Source organism: Ascaphus truei, chromosome 4 (genome assembly GCF_040206685.1).
Source record: "Ascaphus truei isolate aAscTru1 chromosome 4, aAscTru1.hap1, whole genome shotgun sequence".
Taxonomy (NCBI): domain Eukaryota; kingdom Metazoa; phylum Chordata; class Amphibia; order Anura; family Ascaphidae; genus Ascaphus; species Ascaphus truei.
The window spans coordinates 329,057,588-329,071,330 of record NC_134486.1 but is presented as its reverse complement, the minus strand read 5'-3'; the positions used below and the strand labels follow the sequence as shown (position 1 = coordinate 329,071,330).

General features: G+C 44.1%; 1 protein-coding gene across 4 annotated transcripts in view; it reads left to right on the top strand.

The window, feature by feature from the left end:
• SMAP1 (small ArfGAP 1) overlaps positions 1–13,743 on the top strand; it is a 421,957-nt gene that overhangs the window by 122,715 nt on the left and 285,499 nt on the right. For all 4 annotated transcript variants that reach the window (XM_075598066.1, XM_075598068.1, XM_075598067.1 and 1 more), the window contains one exon: positions 3,758–3,891. In XM_075598066.1, coding sequence (XP_075454181.1) covers positions 3,758–3,891 — 134 coding nt within the window. The remainder of the gene's footprint in view (positions 1–3,757; positions 3,892–13,743) is intronic.

Sequence of the window (13,743 nt, the reverse complement as noted above, 5' to 3'; positions counted from 1 at the left end):
AGGCAAGAGATATATATATATATATATATATATATATATATATATATATATATATATATATATATATATATATATATATATATATATATATATATATATATATATATATATATATATATATATATATATATAATATCCCTATCTTGGGGAATTTGTTTTTTAAATAGACAGCCGTAGTCTTATTTTTTATATTATAATATTAGTATTTACATAGCAACTTGGGAGACAGTGATTTGAAAGCTGAATTCCAGGATTCCACAGCAAAGTTCCCCCCGTATAAGCCGCCAGTCTCGGTATATTCTCCAGATCATAAGAAGTTTCAAGCTTTTTTTCTTGCCAACATAGGGTGAAATGCCGCACTAGCAATTCAAAATGTACATGTCTTGTGGTGTTTACTTTTGCTGCCTCCATTTTGTAGTAAGGCTACGGCCCCAGTGTTACCTGTATTACCTGCAGCACGCGCGCCTGGCGGTCTGCCGGCGCGTGCACAGTTGAAAGCTGTGTTGTGCGGTCTGTAGGGGAGCGATGGAATGCACGGGGGGGCTGCACCATGATGGGGGGCTCGGCCATGACGGGCATATCTGCCCTTCCATTGGCTGCGTGCCGACCACGTGATCGCGTTGCGGCACGGGAATACAACATTCTTGTCTTCCCTGCCAGCGTACGCATCATCGCGCTTTGCGCTCCCACTCACAAACACGGCCACTGGGGCCTGCACCATAGAGGTGTGTAGCGCGAGCTGCAGCGGCCACTGGGGACTCAGCCTTAGAAGGACCATAATGCACAACCAGTTGACAATTGTATCCTCTGTCTGGACGCTGCGTGCTGGCTATATGCAGTCAGCATTCCAATAGTCCAAATATACAGGAAACGGCATTTGTGTCATTTATTGTTTTCATTTATACCAGGGGTAGCCAACTCCAGTCCTCAAGGGCCATCAACAGGTCAGGTTTTCAGGATATATCTGCTTCGCACAGGTTTTCAGTCTTCGCCTGAGCCACTGAATGAGCCGCCTGTGCTGAAGCAGGGAGCCTGAAAACCTGACCTGTTGATGGCCCTTGAGGATTGGAGTTGGCCACCCCTTCTTTATATCATCAATGTCTCAGCCAATGCCAATTTTAAAGATGTAAAGTTCTTGAGGGAAGGTCTGCAGTTTGATCTGAAACATTAGTGGGATAGGTGGACTTTGTTCATTGACCTGTTAATGAAGCTTTGACTTCTGGAGGACCTGAGGAATCCTGGCTATACTCCCGGGGTGATAGTGACGTGGGATTAGTTGAGCAATTGTAGATACAGAGAGGTGTTCACCAACAAAAACCTGGCAGAGGGGATTTCTGCTTTTAGTATGATTTACATTTGTTTATGTCTCAAATAAAAAAATGAAAAAACGATGTAAAAAGTGTTTTTATATTTTCATAAAGGTATATTTACTTAATATAAAAAGTAATGTTAAGTGAGTATTTGGGTTAACCATGCAATTATGGAAATACCGAGATCACCCTGTCGTTGAATTGCTCGTCCATTCCATGCCTAAATATTGACATTTTGTGTAGCAGTGGAACGTGGTGTTAGATAATTCAGATTCAGCGAGGAGCGCGCATTCCATCAATCGTCTTAAGGTTGAATTCCTAAAGCAGCATTTTAATCTCCAGAAAGATATACAACGCGCTGGTGATGAGGTCTGCAAAGCTGATTTACCTTTTCCTCTATTTTAGGATGACAGTTTTCTTACCTTTATTGCCAAACTCAAAAGATTTAACATAAGGCTGGGAAAATGACACCAGTGATTTACTTAAATGTGTGAGCTGCAGTTTGTACTTAATACGGGAGACACACATAGTTTGGTCTTTCATGCATTCTAGTTACATCTCAGTTCATCGTCACATAGTAAATTGGTTTCCTTGCAGAATTTGATGCATGCCACCCAGGTATGAAATTGCAAACAAACTTTAAAGACCTCAAAAAGTTATTTATTCACCCATTATATTCAATTTATTCTAATCGAATAACCCTATGGTAAGCAATTTTTTTATGGAATGATTTAGCTATTAAAATGACATGCTGAAAAAACAATATTCTAAAATGTAATGGCTTACTGTTTAATAAATATTTTCTTTGTTCCTGAAGGATTTGTTTTGAATACTGTTCAGATTGTTCTAACAATTGCAGTTAATTGCATTGAAAGGTTCAGCCCCCTATGTAACTTACAGTATATCGGAGTTTCAATAAAGTAAAAGTTCTCAGATATGTAGCCTCATTATCTTACATTTATTGTTGCTTTATAAGTCCTGCGCAATTTAATAGATATGCAGATAGAGGACTGAAGGCCTTTTTTCTTTAGTTTCGATAGTAAACAATGCATACTGTAGCACTTAAAAAGTTCCCGTTTTTCACCTTTTATAATACAGCTCAACCCCGTTGTAACCTGATCCGTTACGCCGCGAATCCGCTTATACAGTAACGCGATGCAAGCGTGGCTTCGTATTTATGGATAGTTTACAACACAATTATTAATATCTTAAATACTTTATTGTACAGTGCAAACAAATGTACATTATTTCTAAAGCGATCCGCTTATAGCGCGATGTGATTCTTTGGACCCGAGCACAGTGTTATAAGGGGGTTGAGCTGTACTTGAATCATTTCCATGCTTTGTTTTGCCATTAGGGAATTATTTTCTCATGCCCCTAAAGCATCCTTTGCCGTGAAGGAGCGATGCCTCAAAAGTAGTTGTTTAATAAACAAGTACTCTGGATGCTAATTGTAGATTGCTGTGCATTATATATAAGCCTCCCATGTGCAATACTCACGGCCAACCGGCAGGTTTCAGGGCAACACATACACATGGGGCAAATTGTCTCAGGAACATTTAGCAGTATGTTAATTAACTGTTAATTAGAGAAATATTGGAAAAAAAACATATATTTTGCTTGTGATCAAGGACTGATCTTAGGCCCTGTATTATAGTATTAGATAGCAAAACCATTTTATTCTTTACAGACAATGGCAGCCATTTGTTCTTTCATCTTTGGAAAAATAAAGAGTAAAGATTTCTCTAATGTGAGTTAAAATAATAGAGAATGTGAGAGCATAAACTGTTTATAGAGAAGTAATATTAACAGTGTTTGCTGAAATAGTGCAGTGGCTTGCTCTTTTTACAGAGCTTTACACGTTTAAAGAGGTTTAAGTAGTGTACACTTACAGGCCATTGAATTATCTACGTGTTAGCTTTGCATAATCCCATTCCCTTCGCCCTTTTGCCAGCAATACCAACCGTAGAGGCCTTACCTGCAGTAGTAGTTACTCTTGTGAGTGGCACATACAGAACAGTAGTTGGAATGAACAGTTGTATTTAATGAAAGCGAATTATACTTTTTGTCTCCGTGCTAGGAGTAAGTGGGCTAAGCAGGGTTGTGGTAGTAGTAACTACATTGGGGAGATAAGAGCACTGACAGGAGGTTTCTTAAATGAACCAGCTGATGAGCACTCCAACGTCCCCAGTGTCCTGTTTGGTGATGGAGAGTCATCCTTGTTCCATTGGTGTGGAGATCCCATTTTTATTAGTTGTTGTTGATTTTTGTGCTTTCTAAAATTTGCTGACAATCTACTGAAACACGGAAGAGTTTTAACAGCCCCCCAAAAGCTGTTAACTTGGAAAGATTGCTTAATTCCTCCCGTCCTAGAGGCCCCCGTAGTGCGGCCAATGAAACATGGAGTATTTAAAGCATGTAAAGTTTCATTTTTCAATTTCTTACAGGTCCCAGATGGGCTTCCTGGAACCTCGGGGTTTTTATTTGCATCCGATGTGCTGGGATTCATCGAAATCTAGGAGTTCATATATCAAGGGTCAAATCCGTCAACCTGGACCAATGGACTCCAGAACAGATTCAGGTAACCCATAACCTCATCATTATAAAAAAAAAAAAAGTTTCTTTTTCAAGCATATTGTTAAACTACAGTATATTACATTATAGAGAGTAGGGGTAGCAACCGGAGTGATGAAGCTGGGCCAGTAAAGACGAGAATGGTCATGAGACCCTTGTGGATGAACCCTAGAATGACGATTAGAGATTGCTTTTATTTATTTATGTACCAATCCATGTCCTATTGCTTCGGGTCTGCAGATGGGACTGAAACCACTGTTCCTAAAATATTACCTAAAGTGACGCTGTTGGGTGAAAACATGATGTGTTGGGTTTCTTTTGTATGACAGTTTCACATCTTAGGCAGAGTCCAGGGTGCAGTCGCGCGCGACGGAGCGCATGGCATTGCTGCGCGCACCTGTCAGCCGAGCGATCTGTGGACTACAGATCCTCGTGACGGGGAGGCGTGGCCGATGACGTCACGGAGCTGGTGCGCACTCATTGGACGATCTGCTCACGTGACCCGGCCGCTGCGAAAACAAAATTAAAAAAAAAACATTTGCTTGGCGAAAAACCTGCCGTGCTTTCGCTCACGTGCGCGCGGTCGCTCTAAGCATAGACGCGGCCTTACAAGTCATAACTGGCCAAATGAATTGTAAACGTCACATTTTTCCTCTCACCCCAGAGAAGAATACATTGTTTTACATTCAAATTTCACTCCGTGCTTGAATAGCAACGTTGTCCCACGTAATCCTGAAATAACAAAGGGTACACTTTTCATTTTAGACTTTGCATAAACACCCACTTTGACTCCTAGCTGATTTTCCTTCTTAAAAACAGCCTTTCTTACTTGTGAGTGAACTTGCCGCTAATTGCACTTGACAGAACCACACAGTGTTGAAAGCGGATACACCTCCAGAATGCAGGGAGCTGTCAACATGGAGATGCAAGATTTAATGTGACCTGTTTCCAATATTACTTTACAATGTGTTACCACTGGAAATAGCTGTTATATATTGTAAACAACATTTACCTTAAAAACTATAGATGTCGTTTTGTATTCCTTGTTAGTTACTGATCTAGTTTGCATCTCGCCTGACACCAGTTACTACGTTTTATTTTCTTTACTGAAAGAGTAGTAGTTGTATGGAGGGAGTTTCCAGCAGCAATGTTGGGTGGCAAGTAGAACCAAATAATTCAAGGACACCTGGGACCAGGGCCATCTTAACAAAATTAGGGGCCCCCGGGCAGTGCAGTGCACGGGGCCCTGCCTACACTGTCGCTCCCAGCCTCCCACACGCTCCCTAGCAGCAGCAGGCACCGGAAGTGCTGCACTGCTAGGCTGCGAGCGGTTGTGACGCGTGCTGGGCGGGCGGAGAGCGAGTGGAGCCGGGGTTCCACTTCCGGGCGGGGGAGAGCGAGCGGAGCCGTGGCACCGCGGTGGAGGGAGAGCGAGCCCTCCTAGCTAGACTTAGAATGGAGATTTTTAGCATTGGTGGGCACGCATGGTTAGGGTTGCCAGGTGGCTTGTCCAAAAATACTGGACGCCCCCCCCCCCCCACGAACACATATAAAAAATACCCCCACGCCCCCCCTCCCCCCCCGCGAACACATATTAAAAATACCCCCACATCCCCCAAATGCATATAAAAAATACCCCCACGCCCCCAAATGCATATAAAAAATACCCCCACATCCCCCAAATGCATATAAAAAATACCCCCACATCCCCCAAATGTATATAAAAAATACCCCCACGCCCCCAAATACATTTAAAAAACACCCCCACGCCCCCCGAATACATTTACAAAAAACACCCCCACGCCCCCGAATACATTTAAAAAGTAACCTCACTTTCCCCAAATACATTTAAAAAATACCCTCACCTCCCACAAATACATTTAAAAAATACCCTCACCTCCCCCAAATACATAAAAAAAAATACCCCCACCTCCCCAATACATTTAAAATATACCCCCACCTCCTCAATACATTTAACATATACCCCCACCTCCCCAATACATTTAAAATATATCCCCACCTCCCCAATACATTTAAAATATACCCCACCTCCCCAATACATGTAAAATATACCCCACCTCCCCAATACATTTAAAATATCCCCCATCATCATGATCTCATATCCCCAGGCTGGCCCCTATCACCATCTTACCGCCCTCCCATTATCTCACCCTGCCCCCCCATCATCTTCTCACCCTGCCCCCCATCCTCTCACCCTGGCCCCCCCATCCTCTCACCATCACACCCTGCCCCCCCATCCTCTCACCATCACACCCTGCCCCCCCATCCTCTCACCATCACACCCTGCCCCCCCATCCTCTCACCATCTCACCCTGGCCCCCCAATCCCCAATCTGTGTCCTTACCTTATTGCCAGGAAGGACACAGACTTCTCTGGGCGGCCGGGGTGTGGGCTCCGCCCCAGCTGTCCTCTGATTGGCTCTCCGCTCCTCCAATCAGGGACACGCTGCACACAGAGACACACACACGAGTGCTCCTGCCCGGGCACCGTCTCCGTACCACTCTCTGCACTGCCTGCCCTCGCGCTTGCGCTGCCCTCCGCCACCACAAAAATGGTATTACCTCCGATTAAAAAAACGGACACCTGGCAACCCTATGCATAGGTCGGGCACGTGGGGCCCCCTATGGTGTGGGGTCCCCGGGCAACTGCCCAGCGTGCCCATACATTAAGACGGCCCTGCCTGGGACAGACATGAGGCAGCAGGGAAAGGAAGCTTTGAATAATATTGTTAGATTTGAGTCCATGAGATTGTAGTACGTAGGTACAGTGGGTAGACTATGTGGGATAAATGGTATTATTAGCCTCCTACAATGTATATCAAAGATGACGGCCTACTACAGTGCTCAAGGACCACCAACAGGTCAGGGTTTTGGGATATCCCAGCTTCAGCACAGATGATGCAGTCAATGACTGAGCCACCTGTGCTGAAGCAGGTATATCCTGAAAACCTGACCTGTTGGTGGCTTTTGAGGACTGGCGTTGCCCCCCCCCCCTGTTCTACTGAATGTGAAGAGCACAAAAATATAGTAGAAGGTGGTCATTGGGACATTAGTGTAGGTAAAAAGCTTTGAAAATCGAACTATTTTCCAACCGTGTATTTGACATTGTATATGCTATAATGCAAAACGGTTAAGGATAACTATATTTTTTTAAATACTAGGTTATAACTCTTTAAAAAAAAAAAAGTTTTATTATCCTGTACAAATGGAATAAATTGATTGTTGAACTGTAATTTGCCACTGGCAAAAACACAAGGAGGTTTCTGTATAAAGTAAAATAACAAAACATAAAAGGAAAGGAAGGAAAACAATTCAACGTCAGTTAATAAGTTGAATTTTTTGTACAGCAAATTCAAAGATCGCTTGTGAGCACACTCGCATGTCTCAGACAGGTCTGCAACCCTGTCATTCCCCATTATCTCTTAGCATACAGTGCTTCCACGGCAGCCAGGGATTCTGGGAAATGACATGCAAATGAGCACTATGTCACCTTTTGCTTCTTATCCATTTTAACATAGACCCCTATAAGCTTATGCCTGCTGCATTACACAGCTTTTCAGCACAGCCTGGGTTAGCATTGTAGAGATTCACCAACTATTTAACAAAGCTGTGCAGGTTTTAGAGGAGAATTGTTGTACAGGAATAGATACATATATAATTTATGCCCTTATATTTTTTTAAAGGAATAGTAAATATATATATATCATTGGCTTTTGTGATGAATGTTTAAAAGTACCTGAATGCCTTGAACAAGACCATTCTTGTCATATGGTGGGATTTGATGGAAACAATGGTTGGTTTCATTATTTCATCCACCTCTTTACATCTGTTTACCAAATACCCAGAGCTAACATGCAGCTGCAATTTTAAGTCAAACGTGCTCGGAACAAGCTGCATCTTTCAAAATTGTGTTCTCTCTCTGAATGTAGGATTTAAATAAATCGGTATTTTAGTGTTTTAGTATTTTATGCAGGTACAAGCCAAAGAAATGGGCCCCTGAGTTCTGGCTAGTGAATTACCTCCATAACTGAACTCGTAATAAAAATGTAACTACAAAGTTAACCTGGAAATATTGTTTGTATTGATTGATTTGTTTTCCTTTTTCTGGTGCGCAAGGAAATGTAGTGCATCAATCAACTCAAACGTTTGTTGAATCAAGTCATGTGTACAGTGAGTAGTGACTGTAAGGGGCTCATTCAGTATAGTCCAAATTGGCAGTTCAGAACGGTTTCTTCCGAAAACCCACACTGATGTAGCAGTTTTCATCCCAAAACGGCCTGGGTGTACAATTTGAACTACAGTATATTGAATGAGCCCCTTACAGTCATATCCAAATAAAGCGTGAGATCCATTGTACATATGACTTTATTCATCAAAAGTTTGTGCTGATTGATGCACTATATTTCCTTGCTCACCAGACCATATTTAAGTGTTAAGCAGAGGTTCCAGCATAGGGCAAGTTGCCCCCAATATAGGCTGCGGACTATCCAAGAGAAATGTGGATTTTGGTGGCTCTCCTCAACCCTCCTTGCCCCTCAACAACGCTTTTTAGTCTTTGACACCCACACTAATGGGAAGCAGAGTGTGGAGGGTCTCTGTCTTACTCCAGGTGGGCTGTGTGGGGGGACACTAAGTAGTCCAGGTGAAGAAAGGAGTTTGGGTTTAGGGGATCGAAGAGCAAATTCCAGAGCAGAGGGTCAGACTAGCCCTAGACCTAGACCTAGCCCTAGACCTTGCTGCCGTAGCTGCTCCATGGATCCCATGATGTCGCTAACCAGACTGCTCTCTCGGTGGGTCCTTCCTCCACCACAGCCACGTCACCCAGTGCTAGCGACCGATCCATCAGCATCCCCGGTTCCTGCAGCAGCGACCATAGGACACAGCCAGCTGACACAGCTTCAATCCTGGTTCAGAACCAATAAACAAGGCCCCCACCATGTGCTGCAAGCTGCCCCCGGTTGCGGACGTACAGGAGTCCTCGCGTGCTATCCTGCAGCGCCACAAACCACGGGGACGAGCCCCCAGGAGGAAGAGACCTGCAGCCGGTGCTTCCATATCATGCGGCCTGACCAGAAGCTGCCACCCCCTTCCACATCCGGTTCCTAATGACCTTCCCCGGAAGGCCCCCACACATGTCAGCGGATGCCCCCTCCCTCGCATGCCTCATGGGGATGGATTTCCGGCCTGCGTTCAGGCCAAGTGCAGCTCGGTTGTTCCTCCACCCCATGCCACCGACCATTGCCTGCCTCGTCACTGACCATGCCCATTACCCCTGACTCACCCGGGCCCACCCCCACCCGTTCACCTCTGCTGGCCAAGTCTGGGCCCCTCCACCGATCACTGGGTTACCCTGGTTCCACCTCGCCTTCCAGCAGCAATTCCAGGGTCATCCTTGTCCCACCTAGCCCCTGCCCCTGAACCCCGGGGCCACATGGGCTCACCACAGGGCATTGCTATTACCCAAGCTCCCTGCAGGCTACATTTCAGCCCCTTCTACATATTCCCCCCAAGCTGACCCCTAGCCGACCAATTTATCCCAGGCGGAGCCACGACATGATAGCACCAAGACGGCAGATCACAACGTCAGAGCAATCAGGCAGGTCTCCTGTCGGCAGCATCAGGGCTGCGTGTAAAGGCTGTAAATGTTGTGTGTGATTGTGAGTCTCGGGGTTCCAGTGATACCGAAAGCGCAAAGTCAGAAGTAGAGAGCATTTCAGGCATTGATGATACCCCAATGTTTAGGTTAATGAGGAAGCTGTTAACGTCGATTAATCCGTCTGTAAAAACGTTGCAAGATCGCAAGGATAGGGATGAGCAACCAATAAGAAGCAGGGTGTGCAGAGACAAAGGGGTTATTGCGGCCTGCAGTGGTAACAATAAATATTCCTGCAGCGACTTCCTCCCTTTGCTCACAGCTGTCCAGCAAATACAGGAGAGTCATAATGAAAGGCAAGTACATTGATATGTCCAAGGATGGGGTAACGGATAAAAAAAGAGGGCACGGTCAGCAGGCGAGAACAGGTTAACGGGCGAAGGCAGATCTAAAACTATGGATAACTGGCTTAGGGGTTCCATTGTATTTGGGAACTGCTTAATTGAGTTAATCTCATGAAATACGTGGAGTTGGTATTTAGCATGTACAAAACGTACGGGGGCTCAGCGTGTCAGGAGTACGATGAACAGTTTTACAGTACGCCTTAGAAACTCTGCTGCAACCCATGCACATATAGTAATAGATTAGCTGAGCTAAGAATCAAGTTTGGGGGCACATGGCAGGCTCCTTTGCTGCACCCCCACTGCCTGAGCTAATCATTTCCTCTTCAGGTGGCCCTAAAAATAGCCAGGTGAATTCAGGATCATTCAGCACCTCTCCTATCCAAAAGGTAGCTCTGTAAATGACGCTATAGAAAGGACCTATGCCGCATCGAATACCAGTCGGATGTAATAAAATCATGTGGGCAAGGGACGCTGATGGCCAGAATTCATATAAAATTAGCTTTTCGGCTATTACCCCTCCCCTCAAGCAGTTTTAGATTCATGGTTGCAAATTTGAAGGAGCATACTATATTGGCAAATGTGTCCCCATGAGATCCGTCATATCATGCACATATTTTGAAGCATTCAGTATCTTTTTGAACTACAGCGCATTAATAATCAACAAGAATTAATAATCAAAGAGAATTACACGCAGGCGCAGAGATGTGACACCAGGCTCAGGACAATTAAAAACAAAGCCAACCATTTGAAAATGAATGGTCTGTGTCGATAAGAAGTTGAAATCAAATCCTTGAGCCTTGTGTGTGTGTGTGTGTGTGCTGGGGGCAGGGGGGTAAAGCTGCATGAAGGATTAGCTGTACTGTCGTTCAAAGAAATATTTTCAACAGGTCATCATAATGTTTTGATACCCACAACCCCAAATAAATAAAAAAAACACATAAATAAAGCAGGTGCATGACTAGTGTCGCATTAAAAAGCTACAGTACCGATTGAATAACTGAATATCACGAATTTTTATGCAGGCACATGTCTGGAAACGAAAACAAAAAAAACTTCTAAATGAATGTGAAGTTATACACGCATGCGCAGAAATGTGACACCAGACTCTGTATGTTATACACGCAGGAATGTGGTGACAGGTTCGGGAAGATTGAAGCCAGAAAACCATCCATTCCAAGGAATGGTGTGGGAAAGGTGTACTGTAGATAAGAAGTTGAAATAGTACTTTAGCCTTGTGTGTGCGCGGGGGCGAGAGGGAGAGCGCTGTACTGTATGCGCCGAAAATGTGATACTGTAACACGCCTATGCGTTTCATTTTACAATTACAGTACTGCTCGCGCACACAGACTTGCAGAGAATGTATGGATGTACTGTACTGGAGGTTGAATTGCTATTAGACTTTTAAGACAACAGCTCGCGAACTCCCACCTGTGTTTTTAGACGGTATAGCAGACAGCGCTAAAAATCCGAGCGCTAACTGCTGCGGAAAAAAAACAAACTGGCCGCGGTTGTCAGAGTGATGCGGCCACGGCCGCATTAGGATAAAGGCGGCCGCAGCTATAGTGCATGATCAGTAAAATAGCCAATGACACATTAGCAAACTATTTGGAGGATTTCCTCCTGGTACAGTATGTCCTCCCAAATCTCCATTGTGCATGGGGCTGCTGGAAAGTACCAAGGGGATCATGCAAGTGCTAGGGGTCCCAATAGCAAAAGATAAAATGGAAGGCCCAGCAGAAACATTGTAATTCCTGGGTATTGAAATTGATATGGTGGCTAAAGAGTCACTCTCTTGCCCACAGATACGATAAGATAAGAGCAAGCCTATATGAGTTCAGGGACAGTAGGAAAGTGACCCTAAAACAAAGGCATTGTGCAGAGTCTTCTTCATGGATCCTGGTGGTGGGTGAAGTGTGTGTGTGTATATATATGGAAATATTACTGTGTGCTCATTTGCATGTTTTAGACAGGTCTGCAACCCTGCCTTTCATCATTATCGCCCAGCATACAGTGCTTCCACTTCAGCAAGGGATTCTGGGAAATAACATACAAATGAGCACACAGTGCCACCTTTTGATTCAAATCCATTTTGACATGGACCCCTATAAGCTTATGCTTGCTGCATTGCACAGCTTTGAGCGCAGTCTGGGTTAAGATGCATAGCCAGTAAACCTACCCACAGACAGCTGTTTCAACCTTTTCGGTCTCATCAGTGTGAGACTGGTTATACTGGCTTTGCAATTGAAGCTTGGATAGGTATCCATCACACATTAGTTAAGTCAGGGGGACGCAAACTTTTTTTCCCTGCGCCCCCCTGCCTGCGGTAACCTCACACCCACGCCCCCCCCTCACCCCCACTTACCTCGGCTCCGGCGTCATGACGTCACGTTGCCATAGCAACGTGATGTCACATGACGCAGCGTAAAATGGCGACTCGTGTGGAGCCAAGGTAAGTAAAGGTTTACAGAGGCCCTACAGCTCCCCGGCACTTAATTTCAGTGCCTTCGGGAAGCGCGCAGAGCCTCTGTAAACCACGGTCGCACCCCCCAGATTGCGCACCGCTGAGTTAAGTTATGGTGGGTAAAAAAAAGTGCCAAAAAAACCTCCACCGTAAAGCATATAGCAATATTTTTTTTACATAAATTATCAATACGTTACTTTGTATTCATTCATTGTTTTCTTGTCACACGTGTCGTTGAATCCGACAAATGTTCCCCATTCTCTGAATGATACGTTGTTGTTAAATAACATTATCTATGCCTCTGAAACATGGCAGCCATTATGATTGTTATTGGAACTGATTTTACTCCACTGAAATCACTGCAATATCAGAATTAGACTGTGTATAAATTAACTGTCAATGTATATAAAAAGCTTCCAAGACAAATTATTACCGGCAAAAAAAACCAACAAAGACGTGTTTAGATGTCTCTGTTACTAATTGGATTCGGATCAGCAGTCCTATTTACTTTTAACTGAACCAAAGGTTATCTCGGTGATGGCAACACAACAGTGGTGCCCCTTCTGATTGTCGTCAATGAATGAACCTCCCACTCGTCACCTGTAATTCTCTGCTAAATATTTCATCTGCCATGAGATTCCAGGGGATACAAATGCAGCAGTTTTGCTCAGTGTGATCCCTTGGTTTATTAAAAGGGGCTTTTCTGATGGACTTCTGTTTTACCGATATATGTAGTGGCTGCTATGTTTTCTTTTGCACTTTTTGTTTGGGATTTCGCATAACGCTGATAAGGACTTTGGTCTTCAAAAGAGATTGCTGCTAACCTCGATCTCTTTCGCATTAATATTTATGTTCTTTTCCCTGTGCGCCACAGAATGCATGGTCACTGAAATCTGTGTGCACTTCTATCTTTGTCTGTACACGTCCATAATGAAATGTGCCAGTTTTCATCAAGCCATCAGATTAGTAGATCAAATGAACAATCTAAAGAAGAGATTTTTTTCCCCCTCCTGATTGCGTGTGCATGAACTTTTGATGTGGTTTCTAACTTCAAGTGCTGTGTTGGATTAAGTATCTGTCAATCCCGTGATTAAAGCCGAGCAGAATTTCAAATCGCATATTTGCAATGTGGTACCAGCATAAACCCCAGAAGGGTCTGCAATGTACTGTATGGCAGACGGCATAGTCTTGTTGTAAAATATTCTGCTATTTGTTGTAAATGTCAAGTTTACATTTAAAAGGCTTGTAAAAAAACATTAGTCTGAAGCAGGGCTCTTGGATCCGGCAGGACTCCTGTCTCTACACAAAAGATTGTCAGAAGGTTGAGCTGATGCATTTATGTGCCCTCAAAGGATGCCTTCAATAAAGAGAGGGAGGAAAA